Here is a 14517-nt window from a genome sequence, read left to right as displayed (position 1 = left end):
TAAATAGATTCAATCATTTTATTCTCAGACGATAAGAATTCTGATGAAAGAAGGGCTGGAGAATCAATGCATGCAAAGTAGCCAAATAGATTAAAAGAGTAATTCGCTTATTGATTAAAATTTAGCAGTAGATAGCAAGCATCTCTCTGAAACCACTCCTAAGATTAAAGAGAAAATTAGAATAAGTGCGGCTATTTTTAAAGAAACCAGTCATATCAGTCATTCTCACCAAGATTTTAGTTCTTGTGTTTTGAGAAAATGAAGAGGCAGGCAAAATATTTTATTACGTACTGAATTTTATAATATCCTTAAAGAATAAGTGAGAAGAATGTTGAAAAAGTTGGCTTTTTTTTCTTTTTAACTTTGCTACGTTACTTGTGAACTTTTTCCCTTGACTTAGAAAAGGCCACCTTTATATCCGGAAGGAAATCCCACATTGTCATTCTTTTACTCCCACTTGTGGTCCTCTAATGGCACATCTCTGTGTTCTTTTGGTGACAACTTTTTAGGTTATTCGCAGAGTATCCCGCATGGTCTTTGGGGTGCTGTCATGCCTTTCAGGCTGATCATATAGTATTAATATATATGGTAATGTACTTTTTCTTTTTCTTTTTTTAAAATTTTATTTATTTTTGGCTGCGTTGGTTCTTCATTGCTGCGCGTGGGCTTTTCTCTAGTTGCGGCGAGCGGGGGCTACTCTTCTTTGCAGTGTGTGGGCTTCTCACTGCGGTGGCTTCTTTTGTTGTGGAGCACAGGCTCCAGGTACGTGGCCTTCAGTAGTTGTGGCTTTTGGGCTCTAGAGCTCAAGCTCAGTAGTTGTGGCACACGGGCTTAGTTGTTCCACGGCATGTGGGATCTTCCCGGACCAGGGCTCGAACCCGTGTCCCCTGCAGTGGCAGGCAGAGTCTTAACCACTACGCCACCAGGGAAGTCCCTATGGCAATGTACTTTTCTAGTGTACACTAATTTTTAATAATTACCTATGCTAACTGATTGAAAAATAGACATTATTGCATTTCTCATCAGGGTAATTTCATTTTTCCGATGAAGTCTTGAAGTGGTTTTATGGTGAGTGGCAAGTAGAGCAGAAAGTGTTTGCTAGGTACTAACCTTTGTACCACTTGAGCATTCTGTAAACCCAAAGGATGGAAACGGCGGATCATTTTGAACTCTGCCTGTATGTTTAAATAGTACTGATTCTTCTTTTTCTGTGTCATGGAATATATAGTTTTTAATGTCTACTTTTACTTTTTGAATAGGTAATATATTCACATGGTTCAAAATCCAAAAGATAGGAAAAGTTAGCAATTCAGCTTAAAACTTACTATGTAGGAACCGTATTGAGAGTTGCCTCTTTGTAGTTCTTCTGTCTGCTTACTGTAAAATGGTGTTGATTCATATCTTTAAATGATGCCTTTAGACCTTGTGTGCTGACCTTTCTTTGACAGTCTCTGAGTTCATATTTTTCTGAGCCTCTTTTTCCTTTGACTAAGCTGTAACCAGTTTTTAAAATATTCTACATATGCTTTACTGTCATCACTAGGTGAAAACTTAGTTTTTAATCAGTTTTTAAAGTGCATCTTCCCCAAAGCAACATGGTATCTCTTGGGAGATGACTAGTTTGGGTCAGGTTTTAATGTCCTCTAGGAATTTAGCTCTTTTTTTTTCCCTTCATTTATTCACTTAAATTAAAAAGTATCAAGGAATTTTCAAATATACACAAGGTAGAGAGGATAACATAGGAATCCTTACATGTGTGATTCTTAAAATATGGATCTAGATTCACAAGGAGCATTACCATTTAGAATGTAAGTCTCAAAACAATTTTTTTCTTAATGCAGATTCACTACTCATTAGTTAAAAAGGCAAAAAATATAACATTTGGTGTAATTTGGAAAGATCACTGAGATAAATTGTCAAATGAAAAAAACAAGGTGCAGCATACCACCTTTTACTTAAAAAAAAAAAGGTAAAATAAAATACATATTCATATTTGCTTATATATGCCTAAAGTAACTTGGGAAGGATACAGTAAGAAACCAAAAGTGGTTACCTGGGTTTTTAGGGACAGGGAAGGAGACTTTGAACTCTTTACCTTTCTGAGGTTTGTTTGTTTACTTTTTTGAACCCTATGAAATCATTAAAAATGAACTTGAAATTTATTTTAAAATTATTAGAAATCATTAAACATTTGTTTAAAACAGAATATGTAATATAAAATTTACAATTTGAAAATATATCACAATAATGGTTATTTTCCAGGACAGTCTGTAGATTTAGGTAAGAGGTGTTTTGACTGTACCAAAGTAGTCTGTGGTATACTTTAAAACCATACTTAAAGAAATATGCTTTAAAAACTACCCCATCCCCAAAATGGCAGTTTATTTTATTGTAACCTTTTTTTTCTTTTTCTTCCTTTTTTTTTTAAAGGCTGGTGGGGTAGCAGGTGTCTGTGTTGACTTGATATTATTTCCGCTGGATACCATTAAAACCAGGCTGCAGAGCCCCCAAGGATTTAATAAGGCTGGTGGTTTTCGTGGAGTATATGCTGGCGTTCCTTCTGCTGCTATTGGATCCTTTCCTAATGGTAAAAATTATATTGGTATTATCACTGCTTTATATAAAGCCAAGATAATGGGATTTATTTTCAGAATGGTATGTGGTCCAACCCTATATAGAATTCCTTATATGATTGATGTAATTGATCTACTGAATTTATTTTCTATTCATTAATCCATTATTTTTGACTCAGCTGGTACTATAGATTCCATTCTACTGTATTTGTCATAAAAAAATGAGCAATCTTTAAATGAGTGGTTTTTGTTGTTGTTAAAACTCCTTGTTAGAATCCTTAAAGTGTTCCTGTAACATTGATTGTGATGTCTTACAGCAGTTCTCAACCTTGCCTGCATGTTGGAATCTCTTGGGAAGCTTTACAAAATACTTATGCCTGTGTCTCCATGAGAAGTTTAATTGGTCTGGTCTTTGCCTGGGTATCAGAAGTTTTTGTAGCTTCCCAGGTGATTCAGATATGAAGCTGAGTTTAATAACCACTGGCTTGGAGATTCTGGTGGAGCAGATGAACCTAAGAGGCATTAAATCTTTGTCTTAACTAAATTGCTCTCAGATGATGCAACCCATTCCCACTAACCTCCTCTTTCCATTGTCTTGCTTTTGTTTTGGTTTTGAAGTTGTGTGATTTATGACCCTTTTATTCTATAATCAGTATAATCTGTTTCAGTTAATCCACCTCTTTTCAGATACTTATTTTAATAATTGTTTACTGCTGCTTTGATTGGCACTCAAAAGCAGACTAAGCAAACAGAAAACCACCACCATCAAACACACACACACGCGCACACACACACACGCTCACACTCTGACTCATAAAACCCCTGCTCCAGAAGATTCTTAAATTCTGGGGTTTGATTTCTTTTTTCTCAGTATATTTCATTAGAAATTCTTTCTTGGGCTTCCCTGGTGGCGCAGTGGTTGAGAATCTGCCTGCCAATGCAGGGGACACGGGTTCGAGCCCTGGTCTGGGAAGATCCCACATGCCGTGGAGCAGCTGGGCCCGTGAGCCACAATTACTGAGCCTGCGCGTCTGGAGCCTGTGCTCCACAATAAGAGAGGCCGCGATAGTGAGAGGCCTGCGCACCGCGATGAAGAGTGGCCCCCGCTTGCCACAACTAGAGAAAGCCCTCGCACAGAAACGAGGACCCAACACAGCCATAAATAAATAAATAAATAAATACATAAATACATAAATTAAAAAAAAAGTATAAAAGTTTAAAAAAAAAAAAAAAGAAATTCTTTCTTGTTAACTTGACGTTAAGATGTCCATCTGTATCCATCTGTGAGCATAACATTCACATAAAGATTTGTAGAGCAAATCTTTTTGGTCCTTTAGTTTATCTCCCCGAGCCATCCTTAGAGCAGCCAACTGTTTTGAGGTTATCCTTGAATTATTTTATGTCTTAATTTTCAATAATTGATCATAGCAAGTCACTATTGAGGACCCACTCCATGCCAAGTATAGCTCTATATGTGGGAGATGGGCCTTGGTTCCTAAATTTGTCTGCATTGCAATCACCTGATGACCTGAAGAGATTTTTTTTTTTTTTTTTTTTTAAAAGAAAGTACTGCTGTCCCACTCCCAGAGATTAGGGATTTAGTTGGCCTGAGGTGTGGCCTGGGCTTTGGAGGTTTAAAAAAAAAAATCCCCAGGTAATTTTAATATGCAGACAAGTTTGGGAACCTCTGAACTAGGGAATTGCAAAGAAATATGTTACTAAGTCCCTGTCTTTTGGTCATCCATTCTTATGATGCCTCCCTCATCATTGTAAATATTATTTTTTCCCTTATGTATTACGTAGGAATTGTTGGTAGATGAAGTATTAGTGATGGTCTGCAGGGTACATCGTGCTCCATTAAGCTCACAGGGCTGGTTTAGATTCTTGTCAGCAGGAGTTTACATACAGAGTGTGGTTTTGAATTTCTGTATGTTTGAGAAAGTGGTGTTCTTCTTGCCCTGCTTTTCTTTTTCTTTTTTTTGCCATCCACAGAACATCTTTGAATGGGAGATGCTGGGTCAAAGTGGCAGTGTTTCAGAAATGGCCTTTCTGTTTTTCTGCAAATTTTTGGTGAATTGAAACTTTTTACGTGGCACTTTAAACAATTTTTGCTATTGGTTAAGGTTCTAGTCGGAGTACAGTGCACCAGTGTAACATTCAGCGGCTTGTAGACTTTTTAGAGAACGTATTGTGCAGGGGTTATGGAAGGGACTGAGGGTCGAAAGAAGAGAGGAAAAGACCTGTATTCAAGACCCTTACTCCATGTTTAGAAGGGAATGTAGAAAAACCATAGTTTTTTGTTTTGTTTTCACTCCTGGGGGGTGGGGGTGGGTGGGTGGAACGTGTAGCAGGTAGAACTTAGAGCCGAATGCGACTGGAGATATTCTAGCCCATTTAGTGAGTAGGCCAAAGTAGGAACAGCCTAAATAAGAATCACAGGTGGGAATTGGGACCTGCATTAACTATATACAACTGCTTGCATGGTCATTACTCATCCTGGGACAGTGTGCCTCCTCATTTGGCCTGTTGTTTGTTTGTTAGCCACTGAGGGGTGTTTACAAGCTTGTTGACTTTAACTGTGGAGAACTGATTTTCACTACCAAGCTCTTTTCCTGAGTGTTTCAGACTTTACTGTGACATGTTCAAATGCCCTTCGAAAGATGAATTTGCCATTTATTTATCTTTTGTGCCTCACCTTTTATGTGAGTGATGAACATCTTTTTATTAACAATACATGGCAAGTCTTAAAGCCTTCCTGTGCAGCTAAGATTAGTTCATGGTGATAGGGGTAGCTTTTTAGAGATTTTGATTTCCAGTTTTAATTCAGTAGTTGATTGTTTCCTTGATGTAAAAGTGAGTTGATGTAGTAAAAAGTAGCCATGGTTATTTTGAGTAACCAGCAACAAAGCATTATGGAATAGATGTTTTATTTAGTTAAGATATGTGTTTGCAGTTTTAACCTGTCTAGAAATCATTGTAGCTGATTATTTTATGACCATGTATAAAGATATTTTGGATCACAGAAGTTCATATCCTTTTGTAAAAAACTTAAAAGTGTTAAGTGACTTATCAGTACAAATTGGTAAATGCCAGGTTAGCTGTTAGGCTTCCTCAGGGCAGGGATCATGTCATCTGCATGTTTGTAAGTCCAAAGTGAGGCATGTAACATGGGCTCAGTCAAATCTGCAAGAGTGAAGGGGTGGGGGTGGAGGAATAGTACATATTATTATTTTATCTTTATATTTATTTATAGCTATAAATATATACATATATAATATATGTATATATTATATAAATAATATATTTATATTTATATTTTTAGAATTATTTGTATTTATTATTTATACTTATTTATTTATATTACTTATATTTATTATTTATTATCTTTATCTGTTATCTCATAATTTAATAACTAGAGTTGTAATATTTTTTCAAGAAACATATCTCTTAGCAGTTTGCATATATATTTAAACTTTGTGAAAGACTGGTTTGTTTTAAATTTCAGCTGCTGCATTTTTTATCACCTATGAATATGTGAAATGGTTTTTGCACACTGATTCGTCTTCATATTTGATGCCTGTGAAGCATATGTTGGCTGCCTCTGCTGGAGAAGTGGTAGGTAATAAGTTATGTGTATAAAATACTTCAGAAATGCAAAGTATGCAAATATCTTCAGTATGGGTATTATTTCATTTCATTTTTAAAAGACAATTGTAAATTATGAAAGTCATATATCCCAATAAATGTAAATGGATTAAACATGATAGTTGAAAGACAGTCTATATAGGATGAAAGAAAAATCCAGCTATCTGCTATTTACAAGAGACACACCTCAAACATAATTATACAGAAAGAATAAAATTAAAGAGGTAGAGGAAAATATGCATGCAAATTTTGGTGGCTTCATATTGGGTCAGCATAATTGAGCTGGAACTCTATTTCCTAGAACTCCCTTTCCAGGAGGGTTCCAGGTTAGCCTGGCTACAAGAGAAAATTGCTCAAGATTTGTAAGGTGGAAGTAAAGCAGCGGTCGTGTTCATGCTCAGAAGGTTGGTGCGAGGTCAGGCACTGTTGCAGTTCATACACCTCATCACTGATCTGTTGGCTTCAGGCAGCAGTCAAGCCTCCAGCTCCTCCAACTCTCACTGGGTCTTCTCCTTCATCTTCTCTAAATTTTGAGTCAGTTGTGTGGGCTCTGTCGTGAAGGGTGCCAATTTATGCTGTAGGTCACCCACATCATTGAGATTGGTGAGGGAGAATGCGAGTTCCAGTTTGTCCTTGCTCTTCCCCATTTCACATCCATGTTTCCTTCCTGATTGCATGCCTTCTAAGTTTCTGTCCCAACACTAGATGCAGAAGCAACAGTTCTACATAAATTGCTTAACCAGCTCCCACAATTACTGTTTATATCCCTGTAATAACTTCTTATTCTTATCATTCTTAGTGGTTCTACTTCTCTGATCAACCCTAACTGATTCAGAAAGACTAGCTGAAAGAGAGCTGATAGTAATGTTAATATCAGACCAAGAAAAAAAAAAAAAAAAGACTTAAAGCAAAAAACAAGGAGACCATTGTATAATGATATGAGGGACAATTCTCCTGGGAGATGTAGTAAACCTGAACCTGGACTAAATAGCATAGTCTCAAAATATAAAGCAAAATGTTGCTAGAATTATAATGAAAAATGAATACAGTTATCTTCATTGGAGTTATTCACATCTATCCGTAAAAGTCATAGGACCAGGCAGGTAACTTGTTAAGACCATAGAAGATGTGAACAACACAATGGCAAGAATGGTCTAATGGATGTGTATGGAGTTCTGCACCTAACTGCTAAAGATTATTCATTTTTTTCAAGCACACTTGGAACATTAATAAAAGTGTGTGACCCAGTAGTCCACAAAGCAACTTTCAACAAATAATGTAGAGATAATGTCATACAGATCATTTGGTGTCTGATTATAATGAAGTAAAATTGGACAGCAATGATGAAAACACAGGCAGTCCATCCCTCCTATGTGTTTAAAAAATTATCCAACTCTTCTGTAAATAATTCATGAGCCAGTAAATCATAATGTATGTGGTAAAATATTTGTAATTAAAAAATAATACAGGAATACGTATTTTTTCTAAACTAACACAGAGAAGAGTATAATACAAATAAGAGCTTTCCCACCCCCCTCACCCATTTACCTTTCTCCAGTCCCTCCTGCCTACTACTAATGGACAACTTCAATTAAAATTATTTTTGTGTATCCACCCAGAAATTGTCCTTTACTATTGTTACTTTCTTTTTTTTTTTTTTTTTAAAGGATTTTTTTTTTTTTTAATTATTTTTATTTTTGGCTGCGTTGGGTCTTTGTTGCTGCACGCAGACTTTCTCTAGTTGCGGTGAGCGGGGGATACTCTTCATTGTGGTGCGCGGGCTTCTCATTGCGGTGGCTTCTCTTGTTGCAGAACACGGTCTCTAGGCGTGCGGGCTTCAGTAGTTGTGGCACACGGGCTCAGTAGTTGTGGCTCACAGGCTCCAGAGTGCAGGCTCCATAGTTGTGGCGCACGGGCTTAGTTGCTCCGCGGCATGTGGGATTCTCCCAGACCAGGGCTCGAACCCGTGTCTCCTGCGTTGGCAGGCGGATTCTTAACCACTGCGCCACCAGGGAAGCCCCTACTATTGTTACTTTCAAATCACATTGTCTCGTTTGTTTGTATGTATGTATGTATCTATTGATCTGCCTATCTCTCTATCTAGTCTATCTTAATAATCCCAGAACGTTGTTAGGAGCAGGGTGCATTAACAGGAATGGACAAAAAAGTGAAGAGAAGGGTCTCAGTTTATAAGTCTTTTATCATTTTGTCAAGTAGTATATATCATTTTTCATTTAATAAAGTAGTGGTATGTATTTACATTAGGAAGTTAGAAAAATGAATCAGCCTTTATAAGATTTACATAAGAAACAATTGTGATATATTGCGGTTTTGTTTTCTGTGCACTGTTTTCCTTTAGAAAATTTGGATGAGAATCTACAAACTGTTTTGTAACCTAATTTTCTTCTCTTAAGAATATGGTGAATGAGGGTGATGAAAGAGAGAGATTGCACTTTATGGAATTCCCTGGCGGTCCAGTGGTTAGCACTCTGTGCTTTCACTGCCGAGGGTGCACGGGTTCAATCTCTGGTCGGGGAACTAAGATCCTGTGAGCCGCATGGCATGGGCAAAAAAAAAAAAAAAAAAAAAAACAATAAAGAGGAGAAAACAACTAAAAAAAATAGTAACTGTTCTGAGATGTAATTCACATACTGCATGATTTATCCATTTAAAGTGTACAGTTCAATGGTTTTTTCTGTGCTCACAGCTGCAACCATCACCGCAGTCAGTTTTAGAGCATCGTCATCCCCCCAAAAAGAAACCTCGTACCCATTAGCAGTCACTTCCCATTTCCCCCAACGTTCTCACCTTAGGCAACAACCACTGACCTGCTCTGTCTCTATAGATCTGCCTATTCTGGACATTTCACATACATGGAATCCTACCACGTTTCTTTCTGAGGTGATGAAAATGTTCTAAAATTGACTAGGATGATGGTTGCACATGTCTGTGAATATATTAAAAACCATTGAATTGTATCCTTAAAATGGATGAATTTTATAATATGCAAATTCTATCGTATTAAGCTGTTAGAAAGGAATAAGAAGAGAATATTATGAAAACCATATGTTAATAAATTTGACAAATTCTTGAAAGATAAAAACAAAAAAAGTGGAATCCTACCATCTGGTCTTCCGTGACTGGCTTCTTTCACTTACATTTTCAAGATTTCATCCATGCTATAGCATGTATCAGAACTTCTTCGTTCCTTTTGATTTGCAAATAATAATCCATGTGGTATAGATATACCACATTCTCTTTATTCACTCATCAATTGCCTATGTTTTTGATTTTCTTGGATACGTACCTAGGAGTGGAAATATCGGTCATATGGTAACTTTATGTTTAACCCTCTGAGGAACTGGCCAAGGCTGTTTTCCGAAGTGGCTGCACCATTTTACATTCCCACCAGCAGTGTGTAAGAGTTCCAGTTTCTTCTGCACATCCTTGACACCACCTGGTGTTACCTGTCTTTTTAATTATAACCAACAAATAGATATTCAGTGGTATCTTATTGTGATTTTGACTTGCTTTTCCCTGGTAACTAATGATTTTGAGCATCTTTTCATGTGCTTATTGGTTATTTACATATCTACTTTGGAGAAATGTCTATGCATCTCCTTTACTCATTCTTTAATTAGGTTGTATTTTTGTTAATAAGTTACAGGAGTTCTTTATATATTGGCAAAACTTTTTCCCATTCTGTGCATGTTTTTCACTTTCTTAATGGTGTCCTTTGAAGCATAAGTTCTAAATTTTGATGATGTCCAGTTTATCTGTTTTGTCTTACATTGCTTGTGCTTTGGTGTCGTATCTAAGAAACCATTGCCTAATCTGAGATCATGAAGATATTTATACCTATGTTTTCTTTCAAGAGTTTTATAGTTTTAACTCATATTTTTAGGGTTTTGATCCATTTTGAGTTAATTTTTTTATCTGGTTTGAGGCTGTGGTCTAACTTTATTCTTTTGCGTGTGTATATCCAGTTGACCTAGTGCCATTTGCTAAACCATTCTTTACCCATGGAATTGCCTTGGCACCCTTGTCAAATACTAATTGACGTAAAGGTAGGGTTTTTTTGTGGACCCTGTTCTATCGATCTCTACGTCTATCCTTATGCTAGTACCACAGAGCCTTGATTACCACAACTTTGTAGTAAGTTTTGAAATCGGAAGTGTGAGTCCTCCAGCTTTGTTCTTCTCTGTCAGGATTGTTTTGCCTCTTCTGGGTCTTTTGCATTTTTATGTGAATTTTTTTTTTTGGCCTCACCTCACGGCTTGCGGGATCTCAGTTCCCCAACCAGGGACTGAACCTGGGCCATGGCAGTGAAAGCCCGGAATCCTAACCACTAGGCCACCAGGGAACTCATATGTGAATTTTAGAATGAGCTTGTCAATTTCTGCAAAAAAGGCAGCTGAGGTTTTGATAGGGATAACATTGAATCTGCAAATTAATTTGGGGAGCATACCATCTTAACAAAAATGCTTAAATTTTCCAATCTATAAACATAGGCTGTCTTTTCATTTCTTTAGGACTTCTGTAATTTCTTTTAACAATGTTTCATAGTTTCACAGTATACGTTTTACACTTCTTTTGTTAAATTTATTCCTAAGTAATTTATTCTTTTTGATGTTATTGTAAACTGAACTTTTTTCATTTCATTTTCAGTTAGTTTATTGCTACTGTATAGACATAAATTCATTTTTGTATATTGATCTTGTATCCTCCAACCTCGCTGAATTCATTAATTAATTAGTTCTAAAGTTTAGTGGATTCTTAAAGATTTTCTGTGTACAAGATCGTATCATCTGCACATAGAGCTAGTTTTACTTATTTCTGTGCAATCTATATGTCTTTTATTTCATTTTCTTGCCTAACTGCTCTGATTAGAAGCTCTAGTACAGTGTTGAATAGGAGTGGTGAGAGTGGACATCCTTATCTTGTTTCTGATCTTAGAAAGAAAGTATTTAGTGTTTCAGTACATTTTCTGTCATAAAGGGTTACATTTTGTCAGTGCCTTTTGTTCATCTGTTGAGATAATCATGTGGTTTTATTCTTTATTTTACTGATACGGTGTATTACATTAATTGATTTTCAAATGTTAAACCAGTCTTGCATTTGCAACCCAAATGTTAAAACTCACTTGATCATGGTATATAATACTGTTTATATAGTGCTAGATTTATTTACTAGTATTTTGTTGAGGACTTTTACTTTATTCATAAGAGATACTGGTCTGTAGTTATCTTTTCTTGTGTCTTTGACTGGTATTGGTATCAAGGTAAAACTGGACTCATAGAATGAGTTGGGAAGTGTTAAGATAATTTATAAATTATTGTAAAGAAAAGTCATATTAATTATATCATTTTGGTTGATGAACACATATCAGATACTAATGTATTTGGACAATCCAGGAGAAAAGGAATTATGGAGGAAAGAATCTCAGTTTTAAAGAAAAGCGAGGGTCTCCCTATTCATGTGATAATTTGAATTGTTGAGGTTATGATATGTAATGTGGAAAAAAAGATGACCTCTGGTCCTTTTCTGCATTTTTGCATTTATTTATATCTGGGATATATATATAATTTTATACTTTCCCGTTACTATACAACGAATTTCTTGATCTAAGAAATCATTTGGATGGTTCCTTGAAGAGAATGTTGAAAGAAATTAGCCTGAAAGACACTAAATTCACAGAAGTGTTTTCTATAAAACTTCCTTTTGTCATTGGTTTAAAAATGATTTTGCAGAACCCAAGCTAACTCTGGATTAAAAAAAAATTGCCTTCATAATTTACTGAACTTTTTAGTGTGATGGGACTAACAATGTATTAATTTTTGAGGAGCAAGGAGCATAAAGTAGTAGTTCCTTTATGAGCCAGAGACCCCTTTATGAATCTAGTGAAACCTGTGGTTGTCTCTCCAGGAAAGTGAACATACGGACAATTTGTGTACAATTTCTGGGAATTTTCATTCCCCCCACTCTTACCCAAAGTAAGGACTCCAGTGCTTGAATTCTGCCTAAATATTGGTTCAGTCTGCGATTTAAAAGCAATTTATATTTAATTTAAAAAAGTCTTTGAACCTATTATCCTTGGTTTAGATTGTGTTTTTGTGATTATGTTCTGACTTTAGAACCTCATTGCATGCAGTTATTTTCGAGTATATATACTCAAGAATAGCAAATGGTGTGTCAGAGTTTCAGTGTCTCTCAGCTTGTAAAAATTCTGTCCCTTTGACTGCTCTTGCCTCTATTTTAGAATTGCCTGTTGCTTTGATTTAGTTTAAATATATCCTCCTAAGTTCAACACTTGGTTTACGTTTTCTCTTACATTGCTGAGAGCAAGCAGCAAAAAGAACTTGGCCACTTTTTTTTTTCATTTCCCACAGGGCCATCTTGTTTGAAAGCTGGTTTGCCGTGTTGGAGGATAGACTTTCTTCAATTTATAAAATTTCTGTCTCTTAGACTTACGAAGAATATATAAAGTGGTATAATTAAATAGGGCAAAGGATAGCTGTCAGATCGGTCATGTTAGTGATGCAGCTTTTGATTTGTAGGAAACACTGTATTCTAATACGTTAGTATCTGTAGCTGGTATTTTTTTAAAAATTGGAGCCTTTTAAATGTAATATTCCGTGTGAACTGTTGGGCATAGAAAGTGGCGTAGGTAGACTTTAGAGTTAGGAAATAGGTATCTGTAAGACTGGAAATAAATAATTCTAGGACATTCTTATATTTATTGTGTCTCTTATGGTTTCCATGGTCCCTTAGGCAGTAAGGCCTCATGTCAGATGCCTTTTTATAGTTTCTGTGATGCCTGGAGAGCCTTCAGAGGAGAACTGATCAGCAGCAGGTACATAGATGGAGGATTTCACCTGTGAAACATCTCTTGATGTTGACTTTATTTGATTTTAATTCAGTTACAGTTTAGTACGCTAAGAATTTTGTTAGATTTATGAAGTTTGTGAAAAGTTGTTCTGGTGCTCCTGTAGTCTTTAAACTTTCTTAAAAAACTTCCTGCAACCATTCAGTATCATTGTTCTTAATAAATGATTCAGACACGTACCTACTGCCTTTCTGTTTTAGTAATTTGCTTTCAGTTTCATAGAGCATACATTGGTTGCAGATTCAGCCAAGTGTGGTCACTGTAAGTAAGAGAAAGAAACAGATGAATTTAGGAGAAACAAATAAAAAGGAATATAAAACAAAACATTTATAGCTGTCAGTGATCAGAAAGGTATAAAGAGACCTAGAGAAAATCAGATATAGTTTAGTGCAGTCATTGTTCTGTAACACGTGTGCGCTGATATAAGATAGTCATGTTGCAGACACATTCCTTAGAAACAATACTGTATTTTTGTTGGCATTGAATGTGTCCAGTTACTTTGCTGTAGTGATGGTAAGTGTGTGAAACTTAGAAACAAAAGAACACTGCTGTAATAACCATTCCCTGTAGCAGCAGCTTGATTAAAAGTTAATGACAAATCAATAAAACTATAATTACAAGCTTCTGCCTTATGTTTGTGATTTGGAATACAGTAAAATCGATCAAATAAGATTTAATATGTAACAACACTGAGAAGAGTCCCGTTTGTGCCATTTTTATTAGGAGGTTTGCTGTACCAAATCTCTAAATCCCTGCCTCAATTATTTTACAGCTCAGTTTTCATCAGACACAGAAAAAGCCCTGTGAGAAGTAGAATCTGTAATTATATCAGAAGGGTTGGGGTGGGTTTACTTTAGTATAACAGATGGTATAACATTGCAGTGGTAGTGATTTTTTTTTTTTTTTTTCCAACTTCAGGATTTGACTTTTCCTGGGTCTTATGCTACTTATGGACTTAGTTAATATTGTTTTCAGAAATAGAAGAATTATTAAAATTTCTTTGCTGCTAAAATGGCCCCTGTGAATTTAATGTGCTCATGGGTGATGTCTGTGGATGTCCTTACACACATAGATGCTGGTAGATTTTTCTTTCCAGTCCTGTTCTAACTTGGGATTGAGAAAGCTAGGAACTCAGCGATACCATGTTTTGTAAATGCTTTTCTGACAGCCTCTAACAGCACTTCTCCACACAACCGTGTGGCCCAGGGAGCACCTACTTTAGAATCATTTGCCTGGGCAGCAGGTTACAAATAAAGATTTTTGGAGGTGGCATTGTGGGCCCTGCATTTTAAACAAGATTCCTAGATGTTTCTGGTGTTCAATGATATATAAGCACCACTCATAAAGGATTATCAAACATTTTGATTTATACCCCAGTGGTAAATATTTCTATTGAGTTGACTTGGCAGTCAT

At 36.1% G+C, this 14517-nt stretch overlaps 1 protein-coding gene across 5 annotated transcripts in view; it reads left to right on the top strand.

Annotated features, from left to right (window-relative positions):
* Window positions 1–14517, top strand: part of SLC25A26 (solute carrier family 25 member 26) — a 140912-nt gene that overhangs the window by 10146 nt on the left and 116249 nt on the right. For 4 of the 5 annotated variants that reach the window (XR_011075769.1, XM_068559136.1, XM_068559137.1 and 1 more), the window contains exons 2-3: window positions 2431–2587; window positions 6079–6188. Coding sequence is in view for 3 of the 5 variants with exons in the window: in XM_068559136.1 (XP_068415237.1) it covers window positions 2431–2587; window positions 6079–6188 (267 nt within the window). In the remaining 2 variants the exon portion in view is untranslated. Of the gene's footprint in view, window positions 1–2430; window positions 2588–6078; window positions 6189–14517 lie in introns of those variants that run through there. The other variant, XR_011075770.1, reaches the window with a different exon arrangement.

The sequence above is a fragment of the Eschrichtius robustus genome, chromosome 12 (assembly GCF_028021215.1).
Source record: "Eschrichtius robustus isolate mEscRob2 chromosome 12, mEscRob2.pri, whole genome shotgun sequence".
NCBI lineage: Eukaryota > Metazoa > Chordata > Mammalia > Artiodactyla > Eschrichtiidae > Eschrichtius > Eschrichtius robustus.
This window is presented reverse-complemented; position numbering and strand designations above follow the sequence as displayed.